The 15503-nt window shown below is 42.6% G+C and overlaps 1 protein-coding gene across 1 annotated transcript in view; it reads left to right on the top strand.

The window, feature by feature from the left end:
• Window positions 1–15503, top strand: part of LOC121269588 (fasciculation and elongation protein zeta-2-like) — a 121090-nt gene that overhangs the window by 73778 nt on the left and 31809 nt on the right. The window contains exons 7-8 of the mRNA XM_041174290.1: window positions 9397–9498; window positions 11465–11612. Coding sequence (XP_041030224.1) covers window positions 9397–9498; window positions 11465–11612 — 250 coding nt within the window. The remainder of the gene's footprint in view (window positions 1–9396; window positions 9499–11464; window positions 11613–15503) is intronic.

The raw sequence follows: 15503 nt of genomic DNA, 5'->3' as shown, positions 1-15503 counted from the left end.
TAAACATCTGAGGTGCAGAACAAGTCATTTATAGATATTTTTTATGCATTGCAAATTAGATCACTTCCCAAATGATGGCATCTACATTGTATTTGAAAGGCTACATTGTCCTGTGAGGAAATGCAGAGCACGGGGCTGAAGGCAGATGCTCCCAGCCTCATTGAGGCCATCTGTGGTGCCCCTGCACATGGTACGAGAGCCATGTCAATTAGCATAGAATTTAATTAACATAAAATTAGCTTACAGCTTGGCATAGACTGTGTACTCAGAGTCTCTCTCCAACACTAGTTGCCACCAGAGTGCAATTGACTGGAATCTGAGCAACAGAGAGGTGACAAAGGAGCTGCAGTTTGGGATCCCAGGTTTAAGGCAAGTCTGAAAATTAGTGCTTTTATATAAACTTGTTACTGATCAGCTGAAAATGAACCTCGGCTGGGGCCAGTCTCTACATCTGTGTAGATCCTATTTGAGTGCCTGAGTCAGTCTCAGTCACTGGGTTTAACAGATCTTGCTGCCTAACGCATTGCTGCCTTGTTTATATTGTTGAATGTTAGTCAGCACTTCAAATCCAACAATCTGTTGGTGTACATATTGTGTGACTGAATGCTCTCTCATGACTGCTGTGTCTACCTGTGCTCACTGGGGTTATGTACTTTACTGAAATTCACACGTGCGATTCTCTTGGAGATTACCTATAGCCTTTTCATCACCTACCTCATCTTATCATGCTGAACTAGATCCAGAACAGCTCAGCCTGCAGCAAGCTTCATCATGCTGGAAGTTACAGAACATGGGATGCACTGATTTTATTCTGCTGATCAAAGGTCGTAAAGTCTGTCCTTGCTCATTGATTGACACATGTGGGGCATTAGTCTCTGTCTCTTTCTCACGGTGATGCCCCTGTTGCTTTCAAATCTAACTGTGCCCATTATATGCTGGATTCAGTTAGTGAGCCTTTTTCACACTGCAATCACATTCATTCAATCATCTCCAGTATAGCAAAAGTACCTCAACAAGAAAGCCCTCAATAGTTAAAGACTTGCATTTATATTATGCTTTTCACAATCTTGGGACATCCCAAAATGCTTTACAGTGACTTTAACATCCTCGTGAAATCATTTACAGCCTCAGGCCAAACTTTTTTCCAGCAGGCATTTAGGCTGAAGCTCTAACTTCATCCGATGAGACCTTAATTATGCCTATTGCTATGAGGATGTTGAATTGATTCCAGCAATCACGGACTGTGGTTGAAGGTTCTGCTTCCTAAAGATGAAGGATGTGGCTGAAACTTCTCTGGGTGTAGTGAGCCTTCAAGGACACAATGAACCCCCCCCCACCCAGTCCATTGGCTGGATAAGTGTGGTCTTATCTGGGGGTAAAAACAAAATGTCAACATCTGGATAGCTCTCTACAAGAGTGTGGATGTCCGGGTTCATTATCGAGGATAAGTGAGACCTTGAAATACAAGTTCTTTTCCCTCAGTTAAATTCGGATCTTTGGCAGAAAGCAATTCTCAAACAGTTTAGATTGCTAGTGTGATGCAGAATGGTGCTTGTGGCATGGGTTCAATAACCATACCGGCTATGATAGTTCATGGAGGATTGTCTTCTTACCTTGCCCCACACTTCAGAGTGGTGCCCCTCAAGCTATATATAACCAATTGTCTATCTTTCTCTAATAAAAAATGATGTCTCTTTGGACCTTAATGGTGGGTTTTATTACATTGTTTGCATCCAATTTTCTGCTCATTTGTTTAGCTTTCAATAAAGAGGTGAATTGGTTCAGGGAACTCACCACTGTTGGGAGCGGAATATCACATATGAAGTGAAATTTAATAAAAATGAAATTTAAGGTAAAGGACAATTGAAGGAGAGTGTCAGGTTAGGAGCGGAACAATGCCTTGGTAGCACCCTCGCCTATCAATCATGAGGTTCTGGGTTCAAGTCCCACTCCAGGGCGTGAGCACAAAATGTAAGGCTGGCACTTCAGTGCAGCACCGAAAGAGTGCTGCACTGTCAGGAGTTACATCCCCAGATAAGTTGTTAAACCAAAGCCAAAATCTGCTTGCTTGGGTAAATGTAAAAGATCCCAAAGTACTATGGTGAAGAAGGTCCGTGGAATTACCCCTAGTGTCCTGGCCAATATTTATCCCTCAATCAACATCACAACAAGCAGATTACCTGATCATTATCCCATTGCTGTTTGTGGGAGTTTGCTGTGTAATTGTAAGTCTTCCTTTTTTTCAATTATAAAAGTCTTTGGAAAGGTTTAGATTGCCAAGGCTGCTGTGGAGGGACTAAAAAGTGACTTGGGAACAGATGAAGGGAAAGAAATGAGAATGCAGGCATGATCTTGCAGGCAAGTGTCAGACCAGTGAAAAACCTAATGTTTGAGTGTCACGGTGGTATTTGCAAACAGGGCAGCTTCCTGGTACCACTCCCACAGGCTTGTCTTGTGGCATAGTAACCAATTCCTGGTTGCAGCTGACCATTGCAGTCACTGGCTATGTCAAAGCTGTGATGAGGCTTCTGGCCCCCAGAATCCCTGCGTACTAATAGATGTCTTTTAATTTGAATGCTCTGCAAGTCATAAAATTGGAAAACTGCATGTGGAATTCCCCTGCCCCATCTGCATATGTTAATGAATTGTTGATCATTTCCACCCTCCTGTTGTAAACTTTACAGCAACAACAACTTGGGTTGATATAGTACGCTTAACATAATAAATCACACTGAGGCAGTTCAGTTAATCAGTTAAAAGGAGACTTTGAGAAGAGCGACCAAAAGCTTAAATAAAGAGGTAGTTTTTAAGGAGTGTCTTAAAGGAAGTGTGTGCCCAGCAGGTTGATGTGATGCATCTAGTATGTGGGTGAAGAGAGTTGACATGCTTTCCGCTTTTGTGTGCTAATTTGATTCTCGTTTTCAGTCCACTGACTGGCAGCATTGCGAAAAGGGCAGACAAATGTGTACACCAGTCCCTGTACAGCCTTTCGATCAGCAAGTCCCCGACTATACTGGCGACACACACAGACCGGAATTTTCCAGCCCCTCGTGCCGGCAGGATCTTCCAGTCCCGCCGATGTGAATGGAGATTTCAATGGCTCCTCAGCCCTGCCGCAGGCAGTCCGGAAAATTCCGGCCACAGGAGCTGCCTCCCTCGCATCCCCAAGCTAAAATTTCAGAGGAACTCAGAGGTGGGTTGCCACCCTCCCCCCCCCCCCCCCCAACCCCAGACATGTAATGTGCAGGCCCAGTGGTATGTGGACATACCCTGCCACTCATGGGCCAAACACCCAGCTATGGGTGAATAGCTCCACTGCCTTGTCGACACCTCAGGACAGTTGAAATAAAACAAAAAATCTGGAGTGGAGCCCAAAGGTGGGCTGATGTCTAAAAACGTCAGAATGTTAACAGAACACAGGAGACAACAGTTACTTGTGAAAAGCCCAACTCAGTTGACGTGGAGAATGGGTGCCACAGGCTGCCTCAGATGGTGGAAGGAGCCATCATATCCCACTGGTCAGTCACTGCCCACCTTGAGATGGGCAGCCCCTGACTGGTGAGGTGCTGACCCTCCAGGGTCCATCTGCTTCAGTGAGTGCTTGAAGCTTAGAGACTCTACTCAAAAGTGGATAGAACCCAATGCAGCAGACAAACCAGTGAAAAGAAACAAGATGCCAACTCTTCGATTGGCAAGGACCGTGTGCATGCAATCGAAGTGACTTGCAGCTGTTCGATAATGCATACAAGATAGCCGTGATTGACATGCTGGATGGAGAGACCTGGCATAGGGAAGGGGTGGCCCGCTGAAAGCCAGCCTACTGCCCTTTCAGCTGACCCACCTCCCCCACCTCAACCTCCCCTGTAACCCTGCCCTCCCCGCTCGCGACCCCTCACCTGTGGCCTGGAATCCAGCGACCATCCTCGCCCTCAGGTGGGTGTCGTACCAGCAGCAGCCACTGCATCTCTGGTGCTGCTGCAATTCAATAGAACTGCTGGCCTCTGATTGGCCAGCAGCTCTTGGCGGACTCCTGCCCACACATCCACCACACCCCCTACCTCTCCCCAACGTACTTGATCCTGAGAAAGGCCCTTCACTGCCCAGTTAAGTGCCTGAGTGTCGCTTAATATGGCCAGCCTTTCCTAAAAAAGGTGACGCAGGGCTCTTCCCAGCTTTTCAGCTGACGGGTGAGACCGACATTGGGCCATTAATATTGCCCCTTCTTTCAGAACAAACCATGCCACAAGGTGCCTTAGAGACATCCAACATCAGGGCATTGGCACCAGCTGGATCTGATCATTACCAGATGTGACTCCCTGAACAGAATCCTCAGCACATGCAGCTACCACAGCGCTGACTGTGATACAGATCACTCCCTGCTGTGCACCAGGGTTATGATGCAGCTTTTGAAGCTTTTCACTCAAAGCAGCAATTCTGTTCTCATATCAACGTCAGCCTCACTGCCTGACCCCATAAAAGCCAACAGTTCTTCGACTCAATTGTACAGGCTCTCTCCCGGCATTCCCACACAGAGTGCAAAAGGAAATGGAACCTATTTTGAGACACCAGCTACAATACTTCTCTCTCAACAAAAGGGAAGCAGGAGTGGAAAAATGCTGATGGATTTGAAGCTAACATCATGTGATGGAACCTGTCATTGAAGCCAAGCAATCCACTCTCATTCATCACAAGAGAGATCTGAGCGAGAAGGCTCTGAATGCACTCAGAGCTATTCAAAGTAAAAACCAAAAGACTACTAGGCAGTGAGCCAATGACTACTAGTTACAAATTTTGCCAGGATATTTAGCGGGTGATATTTAAGAGGCAGGGTGGATCCTATTAGAGACAAAGAGAGTAATATATTCTTAAAGGCACAGAGCAAGGCTAGACTATTTAAAGAGTTTTTTGTATCAGTATTTAGTAAGGAAGAGGAATTTGAGAAATTTGTTGGTAAAAGAGATGGTAGAGACAATGGAAGGTGTGAAATTGAGAGACAGGAGGTACTAGAAAGTCTGGCTATGTTTAAAGTGGATAAGATGCTGCTCTGTGAAATGGTGTGCATGTATCTTTAAGGGATCAATCTTAAACTACTGTCAGTCAATAGCACATCGACCAAATAATCAAGATTGTCATAGCAATCACCCCAAAAAATGTTTTCCAAAAAAGACCTCTTGGACTAACCCAAAGGTTACATCATGGAAGCACTACTACAAAGTGGATACAAGGATGAAGCCATACTATTGGACAGATAGAGTCTACAGGCTATGCATAATTTGTCCACCATTGGCACGATAGCCAATGTGGGTGGTACAGTCTCATACATGCACCCAGAAATTGCCCAGTTTTTAAAGCTGTAGGTACCAAGGCATGTGGCACCAGAGGAGACTGGAAAGCAAAAACCAAAACAAGTGATTCAACACAATGAGAAGCCACAAACAGAGGCCAGGCAAGTACAACCTTCTAAAAAAGCAAGAGTGTGTTTTGTTTTATTTGTTCATGGGATGTGGGTATCACTGGTTAGGCCGGTATTTATTGCCCACCCCTAATTGCCCTGTTTGGAATGAAATCTGCTGGTCCTTACCTGGTCTGGCCTACATGTGACTCCAGATCCACAGCAATGTGGTTGACTCCTAATTGCCCTCCAAACATGTAAATGGTTTGATTTTTTTTTAAAGGTAAACCTTTAATTAGAAAAAAGGGGGAATTTGTGTTATGTTGTACATACACTGTTAAGAGGAGTATCTTAAAATACTGACACTAAGTATCACATTGACAGGATGTGATGTATGAATCCCATGACTTGTAGACAGTCTGCAAGCAACAGTGGTCAAGGTCAGATGTATATACAATAATCTTCAAGTTAACTCTATCTGTATATAGTCTTATCTTCACATAAATAATGCACATTATTGTTTCACCAATCCTGGTGCATAACTTAGGTCAAAGAGAAATAGAATGTAACAGTCCTGATGTCTTATATCTTCAGTTACTAAAGGAAGTGGGTTGGAGATATCGAAAGGACTTGCCATAATCTTCCTGGGATGAGAGATTTGTCTTATGAGGCAAGGTTGAGCAGGTTGGGCCTATATTCATTGGAGTTTAACAGAATAAGGGATGATCTAGTTGGAACATATTCTGAAGGGGCGGTAGATGCTGAGAGGGTGTTTTCCCACATGGAGGAATGTAGAACTAGGGGGGACAGTTTCAAAATAAGGGGTTTCCCTTTTAAGACAGAGAAGAGGTTAGTGTTTATAATTCTCCTCCCCAGACAGCTGTGGAGGCTGGATCATTGAATATATTCAAGGCTGAGTTTGCCAGATTTTTGATGGACAAGAGAGTCAAAGGTTATTGGGGAACAGGAAGGAAAGTGGACTTAAGGCCACGATCGGATCAGCCATGATTTTATTGAAAGGCGGAGCATACTGAAGGAGCCGAACAGCCTACTCCTGCTCCTGTTTCTTATGTTCTTATGTTCCAGTCTTCCCTAGATATGGAGGAGGTGTCAGAGGATCGGAGAGTGGCAAATATGATGGCCTTACACCCTTTCTTGAATAAGGACAGTCCTAGCAACTGCAATTAGTCTCACATCTCTGGTGGGTAAGGCACTTGGAGAGGTTTCAGTTAATTAAGGAGAGCTGACACGGGGATTTGTAAAAGGCTGATCATGCTCACCAAATCTAATTTAATATTTTGATGAAGTAACAGAGAAGGTTGGTGGAGGGAATGTGGTGGATGTTGTCTGTATAGATTTTGATAAAGCGTTTGATGAAGTGCCACATAAAAGGCTGGTTGACAAAATTGTGGCTCATGGAATAGGAGGATCAGTGTCAACTTGGAAAAATTGGCTTAAGGACAGAAAACAGCGAGTCATGGTAAATGATTATTTTTCAAAATGGAGGATGGTAGACTCTGATCTTCCCCAAGGGTCAGTGCTAGGACCACTGCCTTATTTTGCTATATGTAAATTGCCTGGATATTGGTATATAGAGTGAAATTTCAAAAAATTGCCGGTAAACCAAATTGGGGTGGGGGTGGCAAACAGTGAGAATAACCAACTGCAACAGGACATGGGCTAGCAGAATGGGCAGACAAGTGTGAGGTAGAATTTAGTACACAAAAGTGCGGGGTGGGATGGGGTAGCGTTCAATATTGGGAGAAGCAATGTAGGCAAAATAGTACATTTCGAAGAGGGTTCAGGGGCAGAGTGACCTTGGGGTTAATGTGCATAAACCTTTGAAGTTGGCAGGGCTTTGAGAAAGTGGACAGCAAAGCCTATGAAACCTTGGACTTTGTGAATAGAGATGTTATGACACAGTGGTTGGTAAAGGCTGAGTTACTTAAAACCCCAGAAGGAAACTTTAAACAACTGTTAAAACCTATGTTTTCAATAGGTATGTTTTCAATAGGTATGTTTTCAATAGGTATGTTTTGAGATGCAGCTCTGAATTCAGGAATAAGACCATCAAATCTTGGGAGGTTTTTGTATCAAACTACATAAGGCATTCATTAATTTACACAAGTTAAACATATACACATGGCTACAAATTACTGCTATCATAACTTTTTAACAAATTTCCAAAATAATCTCCACTAAGGCAACAACAACCCATAGACTTTAAGAAGACACCAGGCAAAGCATTTTCACCTTACAAATTCAAAATGAGGTTCCATTCACTTTGGTCCATTTGTAGATAGTTTAGGCTTGCAGCTATTTTGATTTTACATGCCTCTGCCCTGCACACACAAAACTACCCCTCTGTTATACCCAACATTTCTCTCTGAATGTAAATTCCCATTGTATCATCAGTCCCTTTGAACTCCACCTCTTCTAAAAATAAACCCCTTTCATAGTACCAATTTTGTTAGTAATATAAACATATTGTTTGGTCTCTCCCAGCTAGGTACAAGATTTTACCCCCACTCTTGAATGCGCTATTCAACAAAATGCAAATGTACTTTTACTTCTCTGTTTGCACCTCAAACCTACTGTACATCAAAGCACCCAGACTACCTGGCTTTAATAATTTTCAATAACATTATACACATTAATAGCTTCATGACAAGAGATACTGAGTACAAAAGCAGGGAAGTTATACTGAACCTTTATAAAGCTCAGGTTAGGCCACACTAGAGTATTGCATCCAGTTCTGGTCACCATACTTTAGGAAGAATGTGAGGTGCAGGAGAGATTTACCAGAATGATTCCAGGGACAGGAGAATTTTAACTACAAGGTTAGGCTGGAGATGCTGAGCTTGTTCTCCATGGAGCAAAGCAGATTGAGGGGAGATTTGGTGGAAATGTACAAGATTATTACCTGTTTGGATAAGATAGAAAAGGAAATACTGTTCCTATCACCTGATGATACAAGGGCTAGGGAACCCAGATTTAAAGTTTTGGATAAGAGATGCAGAGGGGAATGTGAGGAGGAACATTTTTATGTAGCAAATGGTAATGATCTGGAACTCGCTGCCCACAAGGGGTGGGAGGGTGGAAGTGGAGATGCTCAATGATTTCAAAGGGAAATTGGATGGTTTCTTGAAGAAGGTGAACCGTCAGGGCTGTAGGGATAGAGCGGAGGAAGGGGACTGACTGGATTACCCATGTAGAGCCAGAATAGACTAGATGGCCCAAATGGCATCCTTCTGTACCATATATGACTCTATGATGATCATAGATAAGTTCTTGGCAAATTGTTTAATGCTATGACGACGGACAGATGGTGAAGTCCAAACTTGTGAGAAAACCTCCAGTGCATGTTTGATGCGCCAAAATACACATTTTGAATCTGTATCACTCCTTAATCCTGTGATACTACTGGCTCCCAAAGGTGGAGAGAGAGTCATCTCACGAGGTGGTACTCCCTTGTTTTCATAATAGTGCTAGCTCTGAAGGCAGGATTATAACATCAATAAGCTTCTAGTTCAGAATCAGTCTGTGGGCAGAAAGGAAAGCCATTCCTGGAAATGACTGAGCTACCATTGGATGGATAAGACTGGAACCAATTGAGGCTAGTCCCATGGAGCTGGACAATGGAGGAAAGGCTTTGGAGGTGGATAGTGTGGTCTGCCATAGCGAGGTCTAGCGGGGGAATGTGCACAATCACACTGGGTGTAATTTATGACTTTGGTTAGGCCTGTGGTAGTGGTATTCATCAAACTGAAAATTAGAAATGGTCATGTCGCAAAGGAACGCTATCCACTTAACGTTGCAACAAGTCATTAACTTCTGGAAGGCAGTTGACCAAGGCAGTGGGGATGTTTTTGCCTGGGAAGCCAAATGCACTGGGAGAGGGACTACATCAAAGAATGTGTGATTCATACAGTGAAGAAAGTTTATGTAGAAAGGCTGCAATAAAGTAGTCCTATTTTTACCTCTCTTTTCCCATGTATTGTCAGGCCAGTGACAAGGACAGTATTACTGAGGATGGAGAGTTAATTGAGAAGTTGGACATCATCGTTTCCTGCACAAGTGAGGAACCTCTCTTCACAGCTGAACAGGTAAATCTTCAAAGGCAGCAAAGAACATAAACACACTTATCCAAAGAAGCAAAATGAAAAGCAACTGAAATGCATCATTGGCTCTATCATCTTCAAGAGATACTATTAGTCTAGTTGCAAGAGTGAGTCCAGCACTTCAATGCAGCCAGATATATGGGGCAGAACGTGCTGAGTTATCTGCTGCCTGTCATTCAGCACAACCTGTCCCAGGCTCATGGATACTGAAAGTGGAGAGTGAGTCACATTTAAGATCAGCTGATGATGCCCCTGAGCTTTATTCTTCAAATATTATCTGAAATATCTTGAATTCAGCTCAAGGCTGATGAACCATCACTTTCAGTAAAAGCTGGATATATGACAGAAGTATATTGACAGATTAATCACCTGCTACTGTTCATATGCCTCTGAAATGGAGGGTTAGGGGCTGTTGCAACAAGGGAAGTGTCTTAAATCTTGGCCTCAGTGATTATTCCAAGCCTTGAAAAGAGGAAACCGTTTTCATTATAAGCTAGCATGAGGGCCAGAAATGGAACTTGGGTGGTTAATAGTTTAGTGGGAATGGGGTTGTGAGAACAGAATATTGGTCACATGAACAAGGCATGACGGAAATACAAAAGAAACTGAGATATCCAAGGGTTTAGCTCGGGCAACGAGAATCCTTGTTTGGCAGTATGGGGGAGGGGGGGGTGGTGGTGTTAAAGGGAAGTAATAGAGAAAGCTAAATGAATAGTCATATTCACATGACTAAAATGTCTATGAGCTCCCTGCACATGCTGTTGAATGTGAGGGTAGAAAGAACAGCAGAAAGGAGTTTCAGGAATTGGTTGATATCAGAGAAAAGAAGCCACAGATTATCTTTGCTGTACAAGATGATCCTGATATAGTGTGTGGTTCTGGTAGAGGAGTGTGAGGCTTGATGGAGTTTGATGTGGTGCCAACCAGACCTGGCAGTGGATTGCTAAACCAGAGTTCAGTTCAGGTCTGTGCTCAGGGCGATAGCCAGTGGGGCAACTAGGATAGGGAAGATTAAAGTTGTTACTGGAGACAAGAGCATCAAAGGTGAAGGAGGAGGAGCGGTTGAGCAACTGTAGCCGTATCAGTGAACGGAGGGTCAAAGACGAGGCTGCTTAAAAGAGAAGCTGTGACTTTGGCAAGGCACTTTTTTCAATGGTAGCATCCCTCCCACCACCTCACTAATTCAGCACAGACTGATGATGGAACCCAAAATATACATGAGTATGGGTCAGTATCACACCAGGCGGTGCATCTATACACTAACCATTGGACACCTCCAAATGAGGCATAGAGTACAAGAGCAAGGAGGTAATGTTGGTCTTGTATAAGTTAGCAGTTTGACCTCTGCAAGAGTATTGAGTCCAGTGCTGAGTGCTGCACTTTAGGAAGGATGTGAAGGCATTGGAAAGAGTGCAAAAAAGATTCACAAGAATGGTCCTAGGGATCAGGAACTTCAGTTATGAAGATGGATTGGAGAAGTTGGGACTGTTCCCTTTGGAGAAGAGGAGGTTGAAAGGAGATTTGGTAGAGGTATTCAAAATCATGAGGGGCCTGGACAGTGGAGATAAGGAGAAGCTGTTCCCACTCATGAAGATCAACAACGTGAGGGCACAGATTTAAAATAATTGGCAAAAGAAACAAAAGTGACATGAGAAAAAAAGTTCTCTCACAGTGAGTGGTTAAGGCCTGGAATGCACTGCCTGAGAGTGTCATGGAAGCAGGTTCATTCGAATTGAACTGTTAGCTCAAAAGGAAGAATGGGGAGAAGGTGGGTAATGGCACTAGGTGAATTGCTCTTTTGGAGAACCAGTGCAGACATGATGGGCTGAGTATCCTCCTTCTGTGCTGTAATAACTCTGTGAAAAAGCTGCCGAAACTCTGAGAAAAGAAAGTGGAAAGAGTTAAGTGAGCGGAGTGTCTGGGATGTAAGTGCCTGATAATCTACTTACAGGTCATTGAGGAGATTGAAGAGATGATGCAGAATTCCCCTGATCCTGATGTTGAGGAGACTCCATCACAGTCTGACAAGGTTCCAGTCCACTCGCAAGAGGTGCAGGTGTTAAAACCACCCAACAGCAACAATAACTTCCAGACAGAAGGTGAGGTGTCAGTAATTTGCCACTACATGGATCTCTGAATGGGGTGGGTAGGGGTGGGGGTATATTTACATTTGTGGTTTTGAGAACATTTCCCTGTTCGATAGCTTAACATTTCCCAAGCCCTTTGCAAACTGTCAAAGCAGATTTCCTGTGGTTTCGCCCACAAGTTGGAGGTTAAGAACATAATAACCGGAGGAAGTCATTCAAACCTGTTTCAACAATTAGACTGATCATGGCTGTTAATGGTCTCAACTCCATTATCCACATTAACTCCATATCCCTTAATACCCTTAACCAATAAAATACACTGTTATACCTGTCACACATAATATACTTTTATTTAATAAAAGGTGTACACCATCCCCACCCCCTCCACCAACACTCAGAATAGATTTTATAGATCTGGTAGAAATCAATAAAAAGGATAAATCCTCATATAAACAGAAGACCCCTCAGTATGACATCACTATGACATCAGCAGAAGGGAAGTGTCATGCGGTCCAGTCTTACTTTCACTTTTGCCAGTGAGCAGAACACAGCACAGCTCTGATGTCTTCAAGCTTTCTACCTTTATATAAATGTTTGCATGTGCCTAATCTTAATAAATGAACTCATAACATGTTTACCCAATCCCACTGCTGCTACCATGTTGCATTTTTATAATGATATAGAAAGTGACAATCACTCATATTCTCTGGAGCTTAGAAGAATGAGAGATGATCCCATTGAAACATGTAAGGTAGATGCTGAGAGGTTGTTTCCCCAAGCTGGAGAGTCTAGAACTAGGGGTTGTTAGTCTCAGGATAAGGGGTCGGCCATTTAGGATGGAGATGAGGAGCAAATTTTTTTACTCAGAAGCTTCTGAATCCTTGGAATTCTTCGCCATTAGTGATCCATGGCTACATAGTAACTGATAATATTCAAGAAGGAGATTGATAGATTTTTGGAAACTAAGGGAATAAAGGGATATGGAGAATGTGTGAGAAGGTGTAACTGAGGTAAAAGATCAAGATAAAAGATTATTGAATGGTGGAGTAGGCTCAAGGGGCCGTGTGACCTATTCCTTTTCCTATTTCTTAAATCTTAAGTCTTAAGTTCTATGGATACCCTTAACTCTCTTTTATGATCTGATGGCAGGAAGTGTGTTTCTTACCTCTCCCCTCACCCCCAACCCACCCAGAAAAATTCCTCTGACTGAATTAAAATGATAGTTAAAGAGCTGCTGCCAACATAAGTTTTTGCAAAACTTCAAAGTGCCCAAACAAAATCACTTCTCGAAGTAAGAAGTGTAAAGGTTTCTTCGTGCAAGTACAGCTTTCACCAAAACATTCTTAATTCTTAGCCACTTAAATTGGTTCACTTTTTTTAAGCACTAAATTCCACTGAACTTATTGTGTTGTTTATTTTATTCAAATCATTGAATAATCGGATTTTTTTAAAATCACAATCAGAACATTGGGATCTAGGAACCCAACTAACATCTAAGGAATATTAATCAAAGGCATTAGATGAATTACCTTCAACTTGACTCCTCATTGGGAAATTGACTGTTCTCCCATCTAGGGAAGTAATAGATGCCCAAACTTGGCTCACGAAACCATCTTCCAGTAACTGGACCACGTTTTACATTAATGTTGCCATACCAACAGCCTGCTAGGTATAAGCTGCCAAGTGTATCAATTAACCTCCCCTTCAAAGAGGAAATTAGTCCATGAAATCATAACATTGATTAATGTACCTAGGATAACACAATTATTGTAATTAATGTTATGCATATGCAAGATATTTAGATGGATTAACTGGCAGAATTAATATCTAAGGCATTACCATTGGGCGGGATTTTCTGGCCTTACACATCGGTGAGCATAGTCACGGGTGGGATGGGAAAATTCGGAGAGCCCTTTGAAGGGCTTTCCAAATTTTCCCGTCCCACCCATGATGATGCCCACTGGTGTTAGGGCAGGACAATCCTGCCCATTGGATTACTGTAATTCAGCATTAATTGAGCGCTCTATTTATCGCCAGCTCATATTATATTCAATATCTAAGATTGGTGTGAAGCAAAACCTGCTTAGATCAGACTCTGTGTATAGAAGGGAACTAATTTATCTACATGGCAGCGGAAAGTGGACTTTATTTATGTGTAAAATGGATGCAACAAGGTCCAATTTCGATAGCCAATGTCCTGCACAGTCTCTGATGCCAGTTATTAGGTTGGCTTGCTTTATATGTTATACTGCAATGTAGGAAGGGTTTGTCAAATTGAAAAAACCTATCTATGGAGCTAAGAGTTTGAGGAGTGCTCTCCTTACTTCAGTCAACATCCATCAGATGCTGCCTGACAGGATGTTTTCAGTTTTTATTTCAAATGCCTTCGCTTCCACTTCAAATAATTTTTGGGATATGGCTTTGCTCAAATTTTATTTACTGGTTAACCAGAGTGCAACACTTTGTGGCAGAGATCCCCTTTTTGGTGGTAAATATCTTAGACAGCCACACGTCAAGCACTTATAACCAACAGCTCTTAATTGCTTTGGGCAAAAAGTATACCGATTGAATCATTAGCTGGAGGAGTGTTTATTTCTCAAGGGAATGCTAGCTGTATTAAGACAACCTAAATGTGAGTCAGGTCTTCAGGGCCAAGTGTGAGAGTAGGAACACTAGGAGCAGGAACACATCATTCAGCCCTTCAAGTCTGCTCTGCTATTTAGTTATAATATCGTTGCTCTGGACTTCATCTCCATTTTCCCATCTTTGCTCCATATGCTTTAATATTAGGACAAAACAAGACCTTATCTAACTCAGTCTTGAAAGTTCTAAGTGGCCCTCAGCATCCACAGGCTTTTGGGGTTTCTATTTGTGTGAATGTGTGCTTCCTGATTTCACTCCTGATTAGCCTAGCTCTAATAGTAAGGATTAGGTTCCTCATTTTTAATTCCCTCACCAGAAGAAACAATTTCTCTAGTATAAATTGTAAATAAACAGTCACAAGTCCTTTTAATATTTAAAACACCTTGGTCAGGTCACCTTTCAATCTCCTATACTCAAAGGAATAAAAGCCAAGTTTGTCCAACCTGTCCTCATAATTTAACCCTCTAAGGCCCAGTATCATTTCACATTACCTATGAGTCATATAAGAGGGAAAAGGGAAGGTACATGTATGACACATTTATGATCATCAGAACATGATTCTTCAACCCCTTTGACTAATTTGATCATATAATCAGAGAATCATAGAATGATTGCAGACAAAGGTAATGGCCCATCACGTCTGTACCGGCCTGCTGTAAGAACATTTCACCTAGTACCACTCCCCTGCCTTTTCCTGTAGCCCTGTAAGTCTTCTATAGATAATGATTCAATTCTCTTTTGAAAGCTATGGTTGAATCTGCCTCCATCACATTCTCAGGCATGTATTTCGGATCCTAACGACTCGCTGTGTAAACAAGTTTTTACGAACGTATGAAATAGGAATAGGAGTAGGCCATTCAGCCCCTCGAGCCTGCTCTGCTATTTAATAAGATCACGGCTGATCTATTTGTGTTTTGAATTCCGCATTCTCACCTAATCCCGATAACCTTTGATGCCCTTGGGTAACATAAATCTATTTACCTCTGCCTTAAAAGTATTCAATGACCCCGCTTCCACCACCTTCTGAGGCAGAGGGTTCCAAAGTCGCACAATCCTCTGAGAGAAAAAAAATTCTTCTCATCCTTGTTCTAAAAGAGCAACCTCTAATTTTAAAACAGTGCTCCCTAGTTCTGGGCTCACACACAAAAGGAAGCATCCTTTCCACATCCACCTTGTCAAGGCTGTTCAGGATCTTATAAACTCCAATCGAGTCACCTCGCACTCTTCTAAACTCCAGTGGAAACAAGCCCAGTCTGTCTA

The sequence above is a fragment of the Carcharodon carcharias genome, chromosome 25, assembly GCF_017639515.1.
Source record: "Carcharodon carcharias isolate sCarCar2 chromosome 25, sCarCar2.pri, whole genome shotgun sequence".
Taxonomy (NCBI): domain Eukaryota; kingdom Metazoa; phylum Chordata; class Chondrichthyes; order Lamniformes; family Lamnidae; genus Carcharodon; species Carcharodon carcharias.
Note: the sequence above shows the minus strand (reverse complement) of the source record. Positions and strands in the feature narration are given on the sequence as shown.